The 21,927-nt window shown below is 40.8% G+C and overlaps 1 protein-coding gene across 1 annotated transcript in view; it reads right to left on the bottom strand.

The window, feature by feature from the left end:
- bbox1 (butyrobetaine (gamma), 2-oxoglutarate dioxygenase (gamma-butyrobetaine hydroxylase) 1) overlaps positions 1-21,927 on the bottom strand; it is a 38,646-nt gene that overhangs the window by 14,746 nt on the left and 1,973 nt on the right. The window contains exons 2-3 of the mRNA XM_050042380.1: positions 20,156-20,615; positions 17,406-17,520 (exon numbers count right to left, since the gene is read on the bottom strand). Coding sequence (XP_049898337.1) covers positions 17,406-17,520; positions 20,156-20,560 — 520 coding nt within the window. The 5' untranslated portion in view covers positions 20,561-20,615. The remainder of the gene's footprint in view (positions 1-17,405; positions 17,521-20,155; positions 20,616-21,927) is intronic.

Raw genomic sequence — 21,927 nt, forward strand, 5'->3', positions numbered from 1 at the left:
CACGTTTCTAGTCGGACTATGTTTACGAGCACAAGAGTTCAGCGAGCCACCGAAGGACCGCCCTGCGGATTTACTATTGGTTCTGCAACATAGGGAGTTTTTTTAAACTCTGAAATTGTATCCGCCCATCTAAACACAAAAAGTCATCAGTATTTAGTTAAGCAAAGCGTCTAAAGACTTGTGAGTCTAACTGCAACTTAACTAGTCTCTGGATTTTGGTTGAACAGTTGCTGTTGTTGCAGCAATGTTGTTGCACATTTCCGATATTTCCGACCTTTTTTTTTGATTATGCAACATCTGAAAGTCTCTCAAAACTGTCAAACTCTCTAAAAAAGGAATGAATAATTGAATCGGGTACAGCCCTATTACATGTTAATGGATCTGAAGTAATAACCCAGTGATGTTATACATTTGAATAAACACTCTAAAAGGGGCTACTCTGATAGGAATTTTTCCTTTTGACATTTTACTGATAATATTTCCGTGTACTTCTGTCCTCTCACATTGTTTTCAGCCACAGTAGGCAGCTGTTTTTTTTACTGAACAAGCTCTAAAGGAAAACACTGTAGAATATCTGCTCAGCACCAAACAGCACACAGGCAAAGTTAGTGACTAGCTGGTGAACACAGTGGAGCATTCAGCAGCTCTAGCATCACATATTTCCCACAGGAAATAAACCAAAAACATATTTAAAGACAGCGATTATTACTGGATGATTATTATTATTATTAAATTATGAGACATTAATATTCAACAATTGGCCAGACACAAGACTCTTAATGAGTGATAATGTTGCTCCTTAACTGCTGGATGTGTAAATTAGCTGCTGTTTGCCAAGTTCACAAACTGTGTGTCAGTGTTGTGTTTACAGCTTGTTTCCACTGCTTGTTATTGCACGTTTAAGTTAATTTGCTCATTTGTGTAAACCCACTGCGGTTTCCAGAGGACAGACTGTGCCGGTTGTGTGCTTGAAGGGAAGACTCTGACAGTCTGACAAGATAGTATATGTGCATAATCCCCTCCCCTGTTTCCCCCTCGGTCGTGGTCTGCTACAGTGGCTTTTCCAGATGAGGAAACCTGAAGCCGCGGCTCCTGTGGCTGTCAGGCAGCTCATGGCAGTTTGGCTCTCCCCTCACTGTGCTCTGTTTAAGCTCGGAGGGCTGCGTCGCTCTCCTCTGCAGCTGGGAGCGCCTTCAAAGCTCTGTTTCAATCACTGCAGTTATCCAGAGAGCTTTTGTTTTGACTTGGTTAAGTTTTATCACAGAGCTCAGATCAGCTCACTTCAATGGGCCGTCTGTGGAATGCACAGCGGAGGGCTCAGAGCCAGATGGCCAGAACAACACTTGCTGTTTTTATTTTTTTTATAAAGTATCGGCTTTATAAATTAGATTCAAGCTGTTGTTAATACTAAAAGCATATTTTAGAGATTGTACTGAAATAAAAAATAGCTCTGATTTGAGCCCCAAATATCCTGTTCTTGATACCTGATTTTTGAGATGTTTCAGTGTCAAAAAAAAGAGAAACCAACTATATGTACTCAAGTGCTGTACTTGTGTAGAGATTTAAGGTATATGTTCCTCACCTGAGTGTGTCTATAAGATATCATTTTATACTTCCTCTAAACTTGAGTTAGAAATACACTTTTTACTACACTTCATTTATTCGACAGCTGCAGTTACTATTTACTTTACAAATTAGGGATTTTACATACTAAAAAGGGCTGGGCCGTATGACAACTATGTATGATATATCAATATATTTTCAAGCAAGATATACATTTAGACAACACTGTTTATATCGATATAGGGTCAAGTTGTGTTACATAACACATAGCAATGTTCTCCATCAACACTCAAGAGACCCAGAGCTGCTCCTCTGTTTAATCTGTCTGTTAATTAGTCTACAGTGTGACATTGGTCTATGTGTTGCACGAGCTTTTATTGTGAAAGGTAAGAACTGAAGACGTGAAGCTCATGCACTGCTGCTGACACCGTGGGAGCCAGTAAAGAGTTTGCTGTCTTAGTTAAAACTTCTTTGCCTCTGTCATAAGTATGGGCGCAACGCTAGCTAGCAGCAGACCTGTGACGACGATAGCATAGCGGACCTGCTGATGTCCCGTCTGGTGAACAGTGCTGCAAAACTAGAAGGGCTCCAGATAGTGAGTTCCGCTGTATTGATTAGGTGTATGTGTGTGACACAGACAGCACATGAGCAGTCTAGGAGCAGCAAAGCAGTTTGCCTCTAAATGACACTAGAGCACATTAGAGATTCTCAGCATGGTTTACTTACTACATGGCTGTTTTGGTACAAACATTTACCCACCTGTGTGGCGCATAGCCTTCTGAGATTTACTCACCAAACTGGGGCTGCAGCCGTACACGTTTTAAGGTGTACTGTGATATAAAATGTGACAGTTATCATATCGTGTACATTTGCTAGTTTATGACATTGGGAAAAAGGCAACTGGACAGAGGAGCTCACCTTTATTTTACAGATTTTTAAAGGGGAAATATACACATACTTGCATAAAGAAAATGCTAATAATGATAGTGTATCTATCTGAGACAGCTATCGTACCTTGGAGATGTCATACCGTTGCAACCCTACTCCAAACAGAAAATCTACCTTCATTTTGCGCTTGGTGGGTGTTAATTTTAGCCCCTGTGTGTAGCAGTGTATTTTTCTGCCTGTAATGTTTTATTTTTCCAATTATTTTGCTGTGTTAGGGACATTTCTTGGCATTTCTGCACGGTGATATGGTTGGCAGGTGTAGTTAGGCACAAAAAAATAGTTCTTTCTTGAAACTGCTCCCAACAAGGTCTGTGGATTATCTAGAGTAACCATTCATGATTTCTGAAAAGAGAAAATGCTGTTGAGTTTGAGGAATTTTTGGTGCTTTGAGCACCACAACCTGAGTGCCATTTATTTCCATTATATTGGAAAGAAGGCAGACATCTCTACAGCTGATATCTCCAACGCTCAACAATTCAAACAGTCTAGACTGATAAGCAGCACTACAATAAGAGGAAAAATATCTTCTTCTTTCGGCTGTTCGCTTTAGGGGTTGCCACAGAGAATCATCTGCCTCCATCTAACCCTATCCTCTGGATCCTCTTCTCTCACACCAACTGACTTCATGTCCTCTTCCACTACATAAATCTCCTCTTTTGTCTTCCTCCAGGCCTCTTGCCTGGCAGTTCCAACCTCAGCATCCTTTGGGGTGAACAGTCCCTATAACAGCCAAAACCTGCACTGGCCACAGATATTTATTTCTAGACGTTCAGTTTCTTCTGGAAGGCTGGACAATATATTTACGTGACTAAAGAAGGTGAACGTGCTTTAAATATAAAGAAGGAAATGTTGGTGTAGTAATAACAGGCCTTCATATAATGTTTTAACTGTGAAGTTACAAAATAATCCTATTCTTACCACACCTATGAGTCCAGACGTTTGAAAAATAATCAACAGAGCTGCAAGAACCTCACTCCACCCTCCACTAATTCGACAAACACACCTTTATCTATGAAACATACCTGGATGACAGAGCAGCCAGCCTCTGCGCTCCCAGTTTGGAGGAGACAGAGTGAGCAGTGTTTCCTCACTGGAGAGCTGCAGGCCCTCCACACACACTAATCCAAACACAACTCTTTCTCCATCAGCAAGATTAGCTTGCCCAAAAATCTACTGAGCCTTGCAGTAGTTTGTCAAATAATGTCCCTTTTGCCAACTTGTGCTCAATGCTCTCAGTATTATTCAAAGCGCCAAGCAGGAGGTCTGGCTTGCCAGGGAAATGAAAAATCCAATCATTATAATCACCGAGCTTTCCATGCAGTCTGATGTAAAAGGTGTTGAAATTTCAAAAGAGATGACAAAGAGAAAGGGTTTAACCCAAATATAGTTGATCCGTGAAGGAATTACAGGAATACACTGTGAAAAATAAACTGTGTGTGGGTGAAGAATGGTGAAAATCGTTGATAGGAGGCCTAATTTCCCCTGAAAGTGACATCTGATATGTGGGAGCTTTGGCTGACCACCATTATTTTTGACAAATCTGAGCTGTTAAATCCATCAACGGTTCATTAAAGCACACAACACAATGATAAAAGCCACTTTCGACAAATTAAAACACTCAAACGGTTTAGATGCCTCAAATTCCTCGCAAGCTGATAACACACCAAATGCTCACGTGTATGTAAGCATGTGTTCGCAGAGACGGTTCGGCTGAAGCTGTAAATGGCGTGTGAAGTTACTGTCAGGTTCAGAAAAAAAGTTTTTCCATGGATGGACCTCCGCTGCTATGTTTCCAGGAGCCTTTTCTGTCAACTGACGAGTGATGACATAGAAGGCTAAATTCAGACCAGATGGCAAAGGGGGAACACCAGCCAGACAAGGAATTGACAAATCAGCTGCTACTTGGCTGAGTTATAGAATTGGTCAGCAGACTTAATACAGAAAAGTCCAAAGTCAGCTGAGACTGTTTAGGAGAGCCAATCAGTCAGGAGGTTTACTATAACTGTCTAATATAAATGGAATACTTACTGATGTATTACTGTAGGTACTCAAATTACAAAGAGAACTGGGCACCTGTATCTGTGCAGGTATGTGCAGATCAACTAAACCAATGTTATAGTATGTTGAGTTGTGTACTAACATTATCCCAACCTTTCCAAAAATGTTCAAACCCAAAGAAATCTGTCATTTGGTTACCGTTGCCGGTCAGTGGCGTCAGTGGCCCTTTGCGTTGTCTGTCAGATAGATTGACTTTTGATCCAGTTTTAGATCATTTTAGATCTTGGTTGTTTTTAACTGAAGTGATGAAGGGTTTTAGTCATCAGACGTCTGGATCTTCAGATTAACGAGAAACAAGCTGAGCAACAGTTAGCGGCATCTCCACACCAGCCCCTGCTGTGCCAAACAGCATAGAAGAAACACTTATTTTTAATCTGAAACTGCTTTATTCAATATTTTTACCAGTTTAAATCACTGGATCCGTTTGTTTTTGGACAAAAGGTGACCTCTGCAGACAGTTCGGCTCTCAGTAAGACCTTCTAAACATCTGGATCAGAGTAAAGGTAAGCACATATTAGCAGGAGCTGGGCAAGCAGAACCTTCGCATCAAGCCAAACAGCGTTAGAGAAACACAGATTTTTAACGTGAAAGTGCTTTATTCTGTACTTTTATTGGTTTTAATCACCAGGTCCGTTTGTCTTGAAGTGGAGGACACCTTGAAGTGTCAAAAATCGGTGCCTGGAAGTGGGCCTGTAGGCTCCCGACCTTGAACCTCTTGGAAGTGGGCCTGTAGGCTCCCGACCTTGAACCTCTTGTCTCTTGTCAGTGGTCCTCAGATGTCGATTTGGTACCTTAGGCTCAGCTGGCAAATACTTAAAGAAACACTGGAAACAGGCAAAGTCCGATGCAATCAAGTTTAATGTGTCAACAGGCTTTAACACATACAACTTAGCGAGTCAAACTCCGGAGTGTGACTGAAAAACTGCTCTCAGCGTCCTAGCTTATATGCTGGTGGAGATTCAAATGAGTCTCCACCTCTTTTTGCTAATCCTTCCTACTCAAGTCCAATTCTATTGGTGGTAAACTTTTCTTTGTGTCCAATTCTGATTGGGCCCGTTTTTAATGGTGTAATGCAGCCTGGAATTTCCCAAATCTTCTACCCTTATGTCTGGTTTTGCTTTCACTCTATTTTTAAAAAACATGTGAATTTTGGGGACTTTCTTTATACAGTCCTCAGTGCTCTTATACAAAGTGAAACCAGAACACAATATGTGAATGTGTGTGTGTATTACAACATTTGAATGTGTGCTTCATACAATATGATTACATAGTCTGGTGTTATGAATACTTTGACATGTATAACAATGTTTTATCATATTCAGATGCAGATCAAGGTGTTTTATAGTGCCTTGTACATAAAACATGATTATATGATCTTTGTCTCTTAATCAACTTATGTATCTTAACCTTGTAACTTGATTTGGACACAACTTTTACACTACAACCTCTGTGGATAATTCGGCTCCCGGGAAAAACCTCCTGAATGTCTGAGTCTTAAGTTATCAGGGACAAAACGTGAACAAACATTAGCAAGAGCTGGGCTAGCACCACCTCTGCAACAAGCTGAACAGTGTCAGAGCAACACTGATTTTAAATGTTTAACTGCTTTATTCAATGTTTAAACGATTTTAATCTATTTGTTGTGGAGAGGAAGAGACCTCTGCAGGTAAAATACTCCTGAACAATGAACGCTGAGGGAATCTTAACCAAGACAAACTGACTGCAATGACGGCATTGCTCCGTCTTTTGTTGTTGTTTTGATTGAGAGACCCCTAGCTGCAGAATATTACATATTGTACGTTTAATATGTAAAAACTTAAAAATAAGGATGTAAGTTAAAAGTGAATAAGAATAATGGATTAAAAATATTTAAAAACATTGTTAAACCAACTAAAATACAGGCTAAAAAAGTTCAAAGTGTTGCGTGTACATTTAAAGACACCACTATTTCCATCCTCCCTTACAGTAGGTCCTTGGGCAGGTTGTCCTACATAGCTGGATATTCTCCAAAACATATGTGGCCTCCAAAAGAGGATGTGCAAGCTGTTCTGTTTTCACAACATTCGGTGTCTGCATATGCGGATGTGTCTACAGGTGCAAACTGTGGTTTCTCATCTGCACATGGACATACCACAAAGAATAAAGCAAAGATCCTCATGAACATGGGCAGATTACATTTATTTTAGTCAATTTACACATGACAGACTGTGATAACAAATGTGGATGTGGAAATTATAATTTTAGCTTTATGTTTTGGGGTATAAAACAAAACATTCTCATCTTGCACTTTAAACCAATTAAAAGGCTTGTTTAAAAGTGCTGTTCTCTAAAGATATGTTAGGAAATCTTTACAAAAACAAGCAACAAGAGTGAGGCCTTTAAAACAGGTGCAATGTTTGCTCTTCTTCTGGTCCGAGTCAGCACCCAAGCAGTTCTGGATCAACTTTAACTGATTTATTAAATTTTTGCTAGACAAGATAGAAGCATTACAAGTCTGTAACAGATCATCTGTCTGTGCTGGTATCAATTGTATTGCCTACTCCCAACAAATAGTGCCAGTAAACTAAAACATACACACTGTTTTCCACCTTGAATTGAAGGCATGCACTGCCTTTGTCAAACAGCTTCACAGATATTTTAACAGAGATTGATTAAGACCAGATAGCTGACGTAAAGCCAGAGATATCTCCACAATCTGCAGCTTAGAAATTTTTCACTTTGTTTTGGCTGCAACTCGTAACTTGGGACGTTTTTTGGCAGGTCAGAGGAAGATATAACACAGACAGCTGTTAGAGTGAGACAAATCTCATCGCACCTTTACTGTCATTGTTTTCACTCATGAGCAATTTTCCTGTAATAAATTTCACAAAATGGACAGCACACTCTCCTCAGAGATCCCTGACCTTGTACATACTTATTATAAAATGCATCTGTTTGTGTGTATTTGTTTATTGTGAGCTTTTATTTAGACGCATCTGTATATGGGGGACAATAAAAGTGGCCATTTATAGCTGTTCTTTATGACTGAGGGAACTGATTGACAATTGGCGTAGTACACTAAGGCCACACAGAAAGCACTTTGCTGGTTGAGGGTGAGAGGCTGTCAGAAAATAGTTTGTTGGGCACAGATAAACAGAGATTTGTGTGGGTACATGAGACCCTAAAAAAGAGGGTGGATCACAGGGAGTACCACCAGTTGGTCCAGGAGCTTCTCCTCCATGATGGCTGTTTCCAGGTATATTTTAGGATGATTTAGGGGCAGTTTGACAACCTGCTGTCTATCGTCAGGCCGTATAGCTCTGGGTATCCAGCAACTGCTACCACCAGTTTCTCCTCCATTGTTTACCAACTGTAAACTTGCTGTTGTGATCACCACAGAAGGGCCTCTTCTCAAATCAAAAAAGATGACGAAAAAGAGATGACGTGGGGAACTTTTCCGCTTGGTTTTTCAACTCAAGGAGTTCAGAGAGCTCCGGCAAAAACACCAGGTGCCTAGAGCGCAGAACGTGAAATGTGTCGCAACACAAAAAAGCTTCATTCTCATTAAAACCATTACAAAAAGGGTTAGAAAACACTTTCTGTGTGATCAGGACCTTAGTCAAACTTTTCATCTCTTTTACTCCTTTTCTACCAAATTATCTCTGGCTCTGTTTAGGATTTTTGAGACCTTGGTGCTATCTAGCGAACCAGCGTTTCCTCACTTGGAGAAAAAGGTGGAAGAGCGTAATTCCGGTGCACTCCAGCTGCACACCTACACCACTGACTAAACTGCACTGTAAGGTGCCACAGACTGTCAGACTCCTGTGTCCAAGATCTGTTTGTCCAACTACAGGCTGTACTTAGACATTTTCATATTGCCTGCCACCCTTGCTGCCACTGCGGACACAAAGAGTGTAGAAGCAAATCAAGAGAAAGATCCACCTCTCTGTCTCGGGCGCTCAAACTCGAACCAAAATCCAATCAAACGGTAAAACTACGCAGTGCTGATCAAACATAAATCGTATATAGTATGTTACTGCACTGCCTATTTCATGCATAAAATGCCTTCACAAACATAATTTAGTGCCTTGTTTAGCTGTTATAACGAGTTTGTTAACTTGAGGTGGGTACCAAGTTGTTTCCTGCTGAAAAAACTGGGATCAAACTGTTAAACTAAGCAGTGCTGGTCAAATATAAACCAAGATTCTGTTACTGTCTTGCCTATTTCTCACCTAAAATGTTTTTAGAAACATGTTTTAACTTACCATTAACTGTAATATAAGATCGTTTGACACAATGACAGCTTGTTGTGTCACCGACCAGTGGGAGCGTTAATTGGTCTGGTGCAGTTCATTTGGGTAGCTGTAGGTTTTCTACCTCCTGAGCAAAACCAAAAGCCACAGTCCTTTTTTCTCTGTCTTCTCTGGTCATGTAGCAACAACTTCAAAAGTATTTCTGTCTTTCTATTACATAGACAGCCAAGTTTTATGAAAAGACCATCTTTCCAGCAGTGAAATACTACTTTAAGAAAAATAAATCCCAATTTTAAGTAGTTAAAACAGGATAAGAAGGATACAATTACCTTTAAGACCAAAACATCAGTCTAATCAAAAACATTTAGCTCAAATTGAGCTTTTGTTTTGCTACTAAAATATAAAATTAGCAATCTAATGGAGAACAAAAAGAACAAAAACAGTCTGCAAATGATTATGGTGAACAGGTGAAAACCATTAAGTACTTTTGTTTCTCAACACCACATGGCAAACTACGACTCAACCATAGTTTCTTGATGTGTAAAACTTGATTTGTAAACATCAAACTTAGGAAAAGGGGGCCTGGCCAAAGAATGCCAGGCCGTGGTAGTTACTTCTCTTCCTACAACTTGATGCAGATACCCTGAGTGATGACAGCAAATGACTTAACTTGTCAGAGAAATGACGTGCCATTCTGCCTTGTTGAGAGCGAGCAATTCAAACAGTTAACTGAATGAGAGAAAGGTTGTAAAGGCAATAAGACAGACGCCTTTTTTCACAAACTACCAGTGTGAGCTGGTGGATAAGTGTGTGAGAAAAGGCTGTGAGCAATGTGTTTGGGCTTATTTTTACTTTTCTAAACATCCATTTAACCTGTTTCACATCCATCTTTTAAATACCAGTGACATGAAATTAGTCATGATTCCCATCCCGACTAAATAAACATGACAAGCGCAAAATGGGAGGCCTGAGAGGATGACATGGTTCAAATATTAAAAGCATCTGGCAGGCATTTGAGTAAATCACTGACAGATTTATTGTTGAAAGGAAGCGTCACTGCAGATAAGGTTGTGATTGACACAAGCTTTTTGGTGCTCCAGAGAGCAATTCAACATCATCACCACTCTCTTCCATGTGATATGAAAGGTTCAAAGTGCACATGCCAGCAAGAAAATGGCAGGTATAAATCCAATGGCCCTGAACCCATCTCTGAATGAGATATACAGTAATGCTTGTGTTGACGATTACAGAGAGGAAGGTGACTGATAAAAACAAATAAATCAAACAGCATGCTTGTCACATAGTAGTTGACTAATGAAATACTTGACAAAGGATGCCAACTACTGTGTGGCTCATACAGAGGGTTGTCCCAGGACATAAAATGATGATAGATGAACCAAAATTATTGAACAAATTTCAATTCTGACCTGATGATGGCACAGATGAAAATTTAGGGGATCACCATTTCTCACAGAGAGTTGTCGTGACATTTCACTCATTGAAATACAAATGCCAGCGTGCTGGTGGCGGTGGAAAAGTCATGAGATCATCAAAGTCATTAGGGAAACTCATTCCGTCTGTACTGCCGGTACAAACTTTTGCCAATCTGTGTTGCAGATGTTGAGATATTTCAAAACATGATTTCTTGCGAAAAAGGTTTTCATGTACAAGGAATTTGCTCTGGTGTGTTGATGCATAACATAAACATAGTAAAAGAAATGAAAAAGCTGAAGAGGCACATTGTCCAAGGAATGAGCACAGGTTCACAGTATGAATTATAAAAGGAACACACAATGATATGAAGTCCTACAGATCTGTGTTAATGTAATGCTAGTCTAGAGTAGTCAGACCTATCACCACAGCACTGTGTCAGCGCTGGAGAAAGGTCTGAAGGCTCACATTGTCATTCTACTATCGGGGGAAAAAAGCTCTGGCTTGTTTGTATTTCTTCAAGTTCTTCTACAGTTGTCTTGGGTGGTGCTAATCAAAGGTTGTAGTAACAGTGCTCTTGCAAAATAATATCACGGGGGAACTTGTTTTGGTGGAACATTTGCACGTGGGGAGGCGAGCACTCATGTCAAAACAGCCGAATCTCAGAGAAAGAGGTAACACTTTACTTGAAAAGTATCTACATAAGAGTGACATGACACTGTCATAACTATGACATGACACGGCCATGAACCGGTCATGAACATTATGTACATGTCATAAACGTTTATGACTGCTGTCATTAAGTGACATTTGGTTTTTGTAATGACAAGCTGACATTGTTTGGGTTGTCTTGATTATGACAAGTTGACATTAATCAAAGTGACATTACCAGAAGTTGTCTTTATGTTAATGTCAAGTTGTCATTATGAGGACATCCCAAAAAAAATTAATGTCAACTTGTCATGACAAAGACAACTTCTGGTAATATCACTTTGATTAATGTCAACTTGTCATAATAAAGACAACCCAAACAATGTCACTTAATGACAGCAGTCGTAAACGTTTATGACATGTACATAATGTTTATGACAGGTTCATGACTGTGTCATGTCATAGTTATGAGAGTGTCATGTCACCGTTATGTAGATACCTTCAAGTAAAGTGTTGCTGCGAAAGATATCGCCACAAAAACCAGTAACAGACATACGCTGACTGCGGGATTCAACTTTTACTGATAAAATAGACAAAAATAACTTGATAAAGGTGTCCTAGAGGTGAAGCCTGACTAGTATACTTTACAAGAGTCCATGTCAGTGGGGGTCCACGGCCTTGTCAATGAGGTCAGCTGCCGTTTAGAACAGTGGTTCCCAACTGGTCCAGCCATGGGGTCCAGATTTGTCATTAGTTCAAGGTCCACACAGTTAAATATATTCAGTGTCATACTTGCATTTGGTCATGTTGTTGAGCTAGTTAGCTGTCTCTGTCAGGTAGCTGTCCGTTCTTTTTCTCATTCTACAGCAGGATACTACACATCAAAATAAAGCTCTCTGCCAGAAATTCACCGTACTGCAACATAAAGTGAGTTTTTTTACAAATCTGACACCTTCGCGAGTCACTTGTGGTCCCTTCACAATGGACCCGCGACCCACCAGTTGGGAACCACTGGTTTAGAAGAGCTGTTCTTGTTGCATGTGGAGGTTTTGGTCCTGTTGGGCCGCAGCCTCCTGCCAGACGGAAATATTTTAAAGAATTTATATCCGGTGTGGCAGGGGTTGACTACCACAATCACAATCACTGTGTATATGACAAGTGAAGGGATCACTTAAGTTATTACAATTCATCCTGAGGGGAATGTAAATGTTTGCATCAAATTTCATGGCAATCCATCCAGTAGTATCCAGCAGTCGTTGGATATATCCATATGACAGAACATGCCAGGCCTGGAGCCACGTTATTACCTTGGCTAAAAATCAACAAAAACAGTCCACAGGACTGGGTTGCCTCTCGTGGTATATGTCTTTTAAAAAGACAAGATTTGTGAATGATGGCAGCCCTCCCCCAAAAAACAACTTTTATCTTTTGCAAATATATATGTAAAAAGGCACCAACGCTATCAACCAACAACATAGCTGATTTAAAAAGGATGACCATAAAAGACAGTCAAAAACTAAAAATTACTGTCCAAACAATTGCGACTGTATATTGGGATATTAGAGACTTAGTAAGAAAATGTCTCCTCAGTCTTGGACACTGGGCACGTTGAGGTTAAATTCCTGGTTACACATACCTACAGGCTCAGGGATTTGTTCGTTCCCAAGGAAGGAAATACTGACAACAGTGAGCTTGTGTTTGGTAAGAACATGCAGATCTGCTCTTGACCCTCACTCTAAATCAGTTTTCCATATGGCAGAGGCAGAGGGGGGTCTGAATGAGACTCGCATTTATACAGACGTCAGCTTTTCAGAACGTTCGCTGCTTTACACTGCAGACATACTGTGCCTCCGCGCAGTTTTATCAGGAGTAGATGTGCACGGACAATAAACTAGAGATGCTGACAAATCACATGTGCATCCAATATGCTACAGTGAAAATAAAAGCCTAACTGAAGAAATAACTGCGCAATTATGGTGCATGGGAATCAACTGGATCCTACAGCTGACCTGAATTTGCCTGTTCCACCAAAAACTACTCTACAATTTGAGAAGCACAACTTCAACGTGCCTTGGTTGATTAATGTATTTGAGGCTGACAAACAGATTAAAAAATTGCCTTTATAATGTAATAAGTGCCCCTGAATAGTACTAGTTCCATGTCTGACTCCAATAATAGCTGCTGTTGAACTACATCCTGCGGTTTGAGTTGCACAACTCCATAGAAACGGTAAAAGCAGAAGACAAAAACATTACTTCAGACATAAAAGCGGGAGGTATAGTACAGGCTGAATAATATCCCCAGAGCTCCAATTTTCATATTGACCTCACAGTGTCCCATGTGTGCTTAACTTCCACTGTTGAGAACACTTTAACAGGCATACTTAGGCCTGTAAAATCTAGGTGCACTGCATGAAAAAGGAAACAGTAACTCAAACTGTGGACGACGCTTCAGTGAAATAACGTCACAGAGAAGTATGGAGTGAGAATATGAGCCAAAATCCTCGGAGGTCAACGTTTTTCATCATACATCTTTTGAGAATGTAGACCTTTTCCGGTATTTTTTAGTGCAAGGAATTTCAGGCTGGCGCTCAGGAGGAAATAATTAAACCCAGAGAGTGTGTGTGTGTGTGTGTGCACGTCATCTTGTATTGTATTTTGGTGTATGAGATTAGCAGCGTCTTCCAGTCGCGCTCCTGGCTCTGAGTGGAGAAAAAAAAACTACTCTACATAATGACTATCTGTCTGTAAATTGTTACGAGGGGGATCTGTTTACACTTCAGCATGGATGGAGGAGTTCTGCAACGCACAGACACACGCATAACCTTAATCAGTCTGGAACAGAGCAGGAGCCGCTCAGCCCTGTGGGTCCTTCAGGACCACGTGTGTGTACACAAACCGGCTACAGTCCATCCCCCGCTCCACTGAAATGCTGCTACCTTGTTTCACAGCTGAACTTTCTCCTCTACTGTCTGGCAGACTGTAAAACGTACTGGGCCATTGTAAATGTACTGTAAAATGACTTCTCTTTCCAGTCTTTAGAAAAACCTCCTTCCTTAACAACCCTGTTATGTTACGGAGAAAAAAAAAAAAACGTGGAAAGAAGAGTTTAAATCAGAGGCATCTATTTCTCCCCAGGAAAGGTTAGTTGGGAAAGTACACTCCTTTTTAATTATAACAGCTACACACACATCAGAGAGCTGCTGCTTAATTACATAATGCATGTTAACAAGCGTTTTATTCACAACCACTCAAGTCCTGCTGTTGCCTTGTGCCAGGTTTCTGCCTACTGCAATTCAATTCAAAATATATTTCTCTTTTAAGTTGCCCCTTTTGACAATTAAGCTTTAAACACACCTAATTCACACAATCTTGATGTTGCTAAGTACGAGCAAGGCTCCCTGTTATCAGCAAAATCCATGTGACTACGGCAGTATTTGTAAAACGAATAAATATTAGAAAAGGAGAAGTGATGTTGGAAACAATGCCAAAAAAACTCCTAAGTGCATAAATAAAAACAAAAAAACACATTTTACACTAATGTCAGGGTGAAAGTCCTTGACATATTTAAAATCCAACACTAGAGATAAAATAAGTATTTCACTGCTGCAGAGATGGTCTTTTCATTAAACTGAGCTGCAGTGGAAAGATGCAAATACTTTTGAAATTGGTGCTACATGACCAGAGATAACAGAGAAAAAGGGCTGTGACATTTGCTTTTGCTCAAGAGGCAGAACATCTACAACTACCAGAATACAGTGCACTGCATCGAACCAATAAATGCTCCCAGTGGTGGGTGACGTAGTGCGAGCTTCTCTGTTGTGACACAGGAAACAAATATGGCAGACGGCTGTTAATCTTGAATTATAGTTTAACAGTAAGCTAAATTACATTTCTGAAAATATTTTAGGCTAAAAAAAGGCAACACAGTAACAGAACCCATCCATCCATTTTCCTCCGCAGCAGACCGAGCAAAGCATCCCAGACGTCCCTCTCCCTAGCAACGCTTTCCAGCTCCTCCTGGGGGACCCCGATGTGTTCCCTGGCCAGATGGGATACATAATCCCTCCAGCATGTCCTGGGTCTGCCCCGGGGCCTCCTACCAGAGGGACGTGCCCAGAACACTTCGAACTGGAGGCACTCAGGAGGCATCCTGATCAGATGCCCGAACCACCTCAACTGACCCCTTTCAGCGCGAAGGAGCAGCGGCTCTACTCACTCACAAGTTCCTCACCCTATCTCTAAGGCTGGGCCCAGCCACCAAACGGAGGAAACTCATTTCGGCCACTTGTATCCGTGATCTCATTCTTTCGGTAATTACCCAGAGCTCATGACCATAGATTAGGGGTTGGGATGTAGATGGACCAGTAAATTGAAAGCTTCGCCTTATGGCTCAGCTACCTCTTCACCACAATGGTCCGGTGCAGCACCCGCATCACTACAGAATCCGCACCAAACCACCGATCCATCTCATGCTCCATTCTACCCTCACTCGTGAACAAGACCAAGAGATACTTGCTTGAGGCAGTAACCCTTTCCAAACCCGAAAGGGGGCAATCCACCAGTTTCCAGCAGAGGACAATGGCCTCAGACTTGGAGGCACTGACTCTCATTACAGAACTCTCAGTAACAACTTGATTTGTATTCTATCAACACTGCTTACTTTTACAGTTTACATCTCAGGTTTTTCAGCCTCCATTTACAATCCATGAAACAGTGTGGCGCCCACTTCCTGTCCATGAAACCTCAAATTACAGCCAAACAGTGCACTAAAATATGTTTCTTGAAGACATTTTCGGTAAGAAAAAGGCAATGCAGTGGCAGAATCTTGGTTTATATTCATATCAGCACTGCCTGGTTATACAGATGTATCTGAGATAAAAAGAGAGACACGGCTGTCTCTCGAGCTGCTGCTATACTCTGTGTCTGTGGTGGCGGGCAGACAAAAATGTGGTAGTTGAAGCAACAGCCCGAGAGCCAGCAAAACTTGTCATCCGGAGGATTTGAGCTGGGAGATCTGGGCGTTGATTAGATGGAGGGAAGTTTACCACAGTCGATTTACACATACTACGACTAATTATAATAAGGGGTTATATGTGAGAATATATAGAAATAGGACATCGAGTCAGTAGTGGACCATATAAGATGTCATTTTGGAAGGACTTCACCTACTGTTTAGTTTTTCTTTACCTTTGGTATGTTGAAACGGCCACTACACAAGTGATTTTGGGGGACTGAGAGCTGAGATATGAGGATACACTTCAGGATTTTGATGTGATGTGACAAGGGTGTGGACAGCGTCATCCGCGACAAGCTTCATCAGGCCTGCTTGTCTGCTATTCATGTACAAGCATGTATCACTCGCTGCTTTGCCAAGTAGACAAATTACTGTTCTCAGATACCGCTTTGAAAACACAGTTACTCATGACAGTGTTTGTTTATCCTGTTAATTCTTTGACAGCTACGTTGTGATTTATGGCCTCCTATAAACATCATCTCTTTGATCAATTAGAAAGCAATCATTAGTTTCAGACCGGTGCAGTCTGATCAGTAAAGGCCTTTTTTTGTCAGCTGTTTAAAGCGTTACCTGTAATTGTTTTTTAATCTTATCAGTACAACACTACTGACATCATGTGTGCATACACATGGTAAAAACATTTGGGAGGAGAGGAGCACATTCTAGTTTTCAAGTACATCACTGAACTGAAGGTTCTACATAAAAGCCCCTGATACACTTTAACAAACACTCAGCGGCCACTTTAATAGGTACACCTAGCTAAACTGAACTGTGTTGTGTTATATGGAGAGGTGTTTGTTATTTCGGCTACATTCATTAATAGAAATTAATGAAATACTGGAAACACCTGTCATTTTAACACAATATAATGTGCAGGGTTCCCACATTTTCATGGATAAAATTTCAAAACTTTTCCATGACTTTTCAAGGATACATAGTATTTTTTCTTGCTCTATTTGCCCAACATTTTTCACATATATCAGATTCAAACTTTATTCAAACATAATTTCAGCTGGAGAGACAGAACGCTGCGAGAACATGAAGAAAAGCATGTGATAGCAAGCAAAACATCACACATCAACGTATATTGGAGCTACGTTACGTCATCAGCTACAGAAAATAAATTTGCTTTTATGTTACAGGAAGGTGGAAGATAAGATTTTAATTACGCACAACAAAATTCCCAGACTTTTCCAAAACTGTCCCACAACTTTTCCATGACAGTGGGAACCCTGAATATCACAGCACCACTAACTACATCCTTCATAATAACCATAAACGTGAATCAAAATCTATTTAATACAGATTCAATCAAAACTAAACATATTCTTCATGAAGGAAAAATTGCAGAAGTCTTTTGTTAGACTGCATCAGTTTTACTGTTGCTTGTGTACCTAATAAACTGGAAAATTAGTGCATTTCTTTAGGACAAATCTCTGTAGAGCACTTTATCTGTTACATGAAATAAAAACAAATCTGGATGGATGGTATCAAGGTTAGACTCACCGTTGAGGAAAAGCTCTTCTTGAATGGCTTGTCTGGCAGCAGGAGAGAAGCAGCGTTTCTTGAGCCACTCTGCGTCAAACACACTGGTGTGCTGGTCGGGCCAAACAACGGACACCTGTGGAGAGACAAAAAGCTCATTGATCCCAATTGACCAAAATGTTTTAGCTCTTTTTTGTCTCCTTCTTTCTTTCAATTAGACACCCTTCTTTACTGACTGGTAATGATGTGTTCAAAGTATTTACTGGGGATTCTGTTTGTCTGCCCCTTAAAAGGTGCTCTTGGTTTGTAAAACTGAGAAAGAAACATTGCTTATTTATTTTAAAGGAGATTCTCTACGTTCACCATCTGGTTCTTCAATACTTGTGGTGTCTTTTGGCCAATGCCATCATCTAATGTTTTATACAGCCAGAGGCAAGCATGAAACTAAAATTGTTCTGGTACTTAAATACATGTTTACTATAATAAATTATCCAGTAAATCTTGGTACAAGAAACAGGAGATAGAAGAAGAAACGTAATGCATTCAATTTTTATCAACAGAAGCAAATGTTTAGAGGCACTGTCCCAGCAGTCTGTTTATAGCTGTGTCCCACTTCAGGGGCCAAACAATCTGAAGGACACAGTTCAGAAAAGGTGGTTCATCTGGAAGACTAAAAGGTCAGACTGATTTCGGGCTTCTGCTAAAGTTAGATCGCCTGATCGTTCATCACCAGGCAGTTGTTCTCTTACAGTAAAAGCTGTAAATGCTGCTCCTTCACTAGAAGAAGTCCAATGATACCTAGGTACAGTACGAGTTATGTTGTTCAACTTTAACACACAGTAATAAACAAAAACTACCCAGTAACATAAAAAGTTGTTGAGGAAACATGGCATCAGTAATAAGGATAGTACCATGAAAGTATCACATATTCCAATTCTCCCATATGAGAGGCTGGGACACTCAAAGGTTTGGTGTTTCTGCTTGAAAAATGACTTCAACAACTTCTCAATGATCAAAATAGCAGCAAGTTAATTTGCTGCTGATCACCTAATCAATATGTCAACTACTTGTTGCATCTGTGATGTATTTAAATCTTTTTTGTTCAAATGAAACCTTGTTTATGTAGTTTGGATAATTGGTTATGACAATCTTCTATACACCAGTTTCATATAACATATCCACTGACTGAGTTAATGCAACCAACATGTCCATTACTACCTTCCAGTGGAACTGTAAAACTATGTGGAGGCAAAAATACTTAAAGTAAGCAAGTGTTAAACCAGGACGTAGGCCATGTAAAATTTATTGGACATTTACACGGCCAGTCTGGGTAATTTAAACATTTATATTTTTCTCTTAAAGGTGCAGTTTGTAGGTTTTAGGGGATACATTAGCAGAAAGGAAATATAATATTCATGTCTATGTTTTCACTCACCTGAAACTAAGAAACATGTTTTCGTTAACTTAAAACCAAATACTGGCATTCATATGGGTGCCACCTGACACACCTCACTATTACACCACTGCAGACCAAGTTAGGGGTGGGAATCTCTGGGCACCTCACGATTCGATTCAATTCCGATTCTGAGGGCAACGATTTCGATTCTAAAATGAGCCAATAAGAAAATTTACACTAGATATTGAAAAACATTTTTGTAATAAAGCTGGGAACACATATCCAGTGCATACAAACTGTAGGCATATTACTTACTGTAGTTGAGATGACTACACTCCACCAGTCTCAATGGGACTCTCCTGTCCCTCGTTGACCTCCTCGACATTTCTCCTCCAGTATTTACAAAACTATAACTGACTATAACTATCTATGAACCATAAAAACACGAACTATTGCAAAAAAAGATGAACAATGGCAAAACTACAAACAATGGTGAAAACACGACGAAAACACGGCAAAAAACACCCAAAAACACGGCATAAAAAAACTCAAAAGCTCTCAAAAAAACACAAATACTATTATTTACAACACTAAATATTATTTACAAAGAAAACGCCACCCAAACTCCACTAAAACTCACTAAAATTCACCAAAACTCCGTTAAAACACCACTAAATCACTCCAACTTGCACTCGTCAGCTGTCACGCTCCTCCTGCTGTGCTCACTTCCCTCTCCTCCTTCACAGGTAATGACGTCACTACCGTAAGCTCCGCTTCTCAGCTTTCAGAATCCATTGGAATTACGTCGACAGCGTGAATGGTCGAGGAGTTACGGTAATTTGAAAAATAAATATAAAAATAACATTAAATTCGACTGGTATGGTGTGGTACACTGTCATGCTGGGGGACCACTGCCATTGGGCGGTGCCATTGCCATGAGGGGGCGCACCTGGTCTGCATTGGTGTTTGGGTGGGTGGTGAGTGTCAAGAGGCATCCACATAAATGTCAGGTCCCAAGGTTCCCAGCAGAACATTGCATTGTGACAACATGATCAGTGTTACTCACTTCACCAGCCAGTAGTTTTATTGCTTTGGCTGATTGGCGTATATCTACATACAGAGTGGGTCCTCCTCCACAGAGTCCGCCATGTTGTTTCTACAGTACCCCAGAAGAAACACTGGCTCAAGATAGGGCCATTCGTGTTTTTGCATTTTCACATTTGTGATGCACGTTTGGCGCACGGGAGAAGTTTAAGTTGGTTGCAACCTCACTGTTAGATGTCTCTTAATCCCACACACTAGACCTTTAACATAGAATCGTAAACTGAGTGTGTGGATCCTGAAAAACACAAGTCAGATAATGGCAGCAGCCTACCTTGTTATCATTGGTGACCTCCACAACGTCAACCCCTGTGTAGATATCAAGATTGGACATCAACAGTTTCCGGGCCTGAGCCGATTCCAAAGTACACAGTGGACACTGGCAGTTATCTCTCAGCCAAGTGAATGGGTACAGGCTGTGGCCTCCATCCTCCCACTCCACCTCCATCATCCTCTCTTCATCCAGAGCCCGGACGTGCCTCACTGAGTGCCCGGCCAAAGGGACGGAGGCAGACCCCAGTGTGTGCTGCCCACGAAGCTGCACTGAAGTCAGACAAGAGGGAAGTGGACCTGCAGCCCGCCCTGGTCCACGACAGGCCCTCAGAGCCTGGCAGGCCATGGCAGACGTGCTCCTCTGAAGAGCAGGCAGGGCCAGACGTGCAAATTTACTCATCCACATTTCTGAATGGTTTCCTTCAAGCACGATGTCTCCAAATATAAAAGGGCCACCAACTCTGTAGTTAAAGAGAAAGGGTAATAAAGTAATAAAATGATACAATGATTTACTAATATAAAATGATATACTACTGAAGTATGCCATAAAATCAAACTTTATTACATCTTAAGCCAGTGATAGGAAGGTAAAATAATGCACTAAAATAGTTTAAAAAAAAACAAAACTTAAATTTTAAGTAATATCTACACACTCTTTAAGAAGAACAATCATGGTCCTAGAGTTGTTTTTGAACAATGCCAGATGATCAGGTCAAAATGTGAACTTTTTCAAGGAGCTCTGGGAGTTGTGACTGGTCACTGTGCCAACCAGTATTTTCTAAGCCTGGTCTGCTGACTTTGTGTTGGTGGGATCTGGGCAAAGCTGCGGTGCAAAACAGCAGCATTATTTTCAAGAGACGCTGTGGCCCATAATCCTGCACCTGTGCACAGTTCTGTTGAGCCGTGCCAAACACATTAGTCGCCTCAAAATGATGTAAACTAAAACTAGGGCTGCAACTGACAATTATTTTCATAACTGTAATTATCTTGTTTAACTGAATGATCGTTTGGTCTTAAAAGAAGTCATGATGTTATTGTTTTTTTGTCTGTCCAACAGTCCAAAACCCAGATATTCAATTTACTACTACGTTAAATGTCCAGTGTAGGGTTTAGAGTGATATATTAGCAGAAATGACATACAGTGTAATAAAATCTTTAGTCTTTTACAACCCAAACACTGGCTTCAGAGAGGGCCATTTGTGTTTTTGCATCTGCCACCGTAGTTAGCAGCCCCTCTGTGATAAGCCAAACAGCGTCCAAATTACCGGGTCTGTTTCTTTTTGAGACGAGGAGATCTCTGCGGATAATACGGCTCCCAGTAAAAACCTCCTAAATATTAGAATTAGTTATTACGGGAAAAAAGAGAGGACACATGATCAGGTGCTGGATTAGTCGTGTCAGAGAAACATTGATTCGTAGCATGAAACTGCTTTAATCAAGTGTTTTTACCAGTTTTCATGACCTGCTCTTTTAGTTTTGGGAGGGAAGAGACCTTTGCTAAATCATGCTCCTTTAACACAAACTGGACAGTCATAGCATAGGATCTGCCAGCTCCAACAAGGCACATACAGCCAGCAGCAGCAGCAGCTACCCACCGTCCGCCACCAGCACCGTGAGGACGCAAACAGAAGGCTCAGCAGGGATGGGGCACTTGCTGCAGCAAGCAAACACGCCGTCTACTGTCATTTTGACAGTAAAGGCCACTAAAGGCCGACTGTCTGCTGTGCTTCACATTCTAAAACCAGCTGCCAGCGATTTGACCAGCTGAGTTGC

This window comes from Epinephelus moara, chromosome 1 (assembly GCF_006386435.1).
Source record: "Epinephelus moara isolate mb chromosome 1, YSFRI_EMoa_1.0, whole genome shotgun sequence".
Lineage (NCBI taxonomy): Eukaryota > Metazoa > Chordata > Actinopteri > Perciformes > Serranidae > Epinephelus > Epinephelus moara.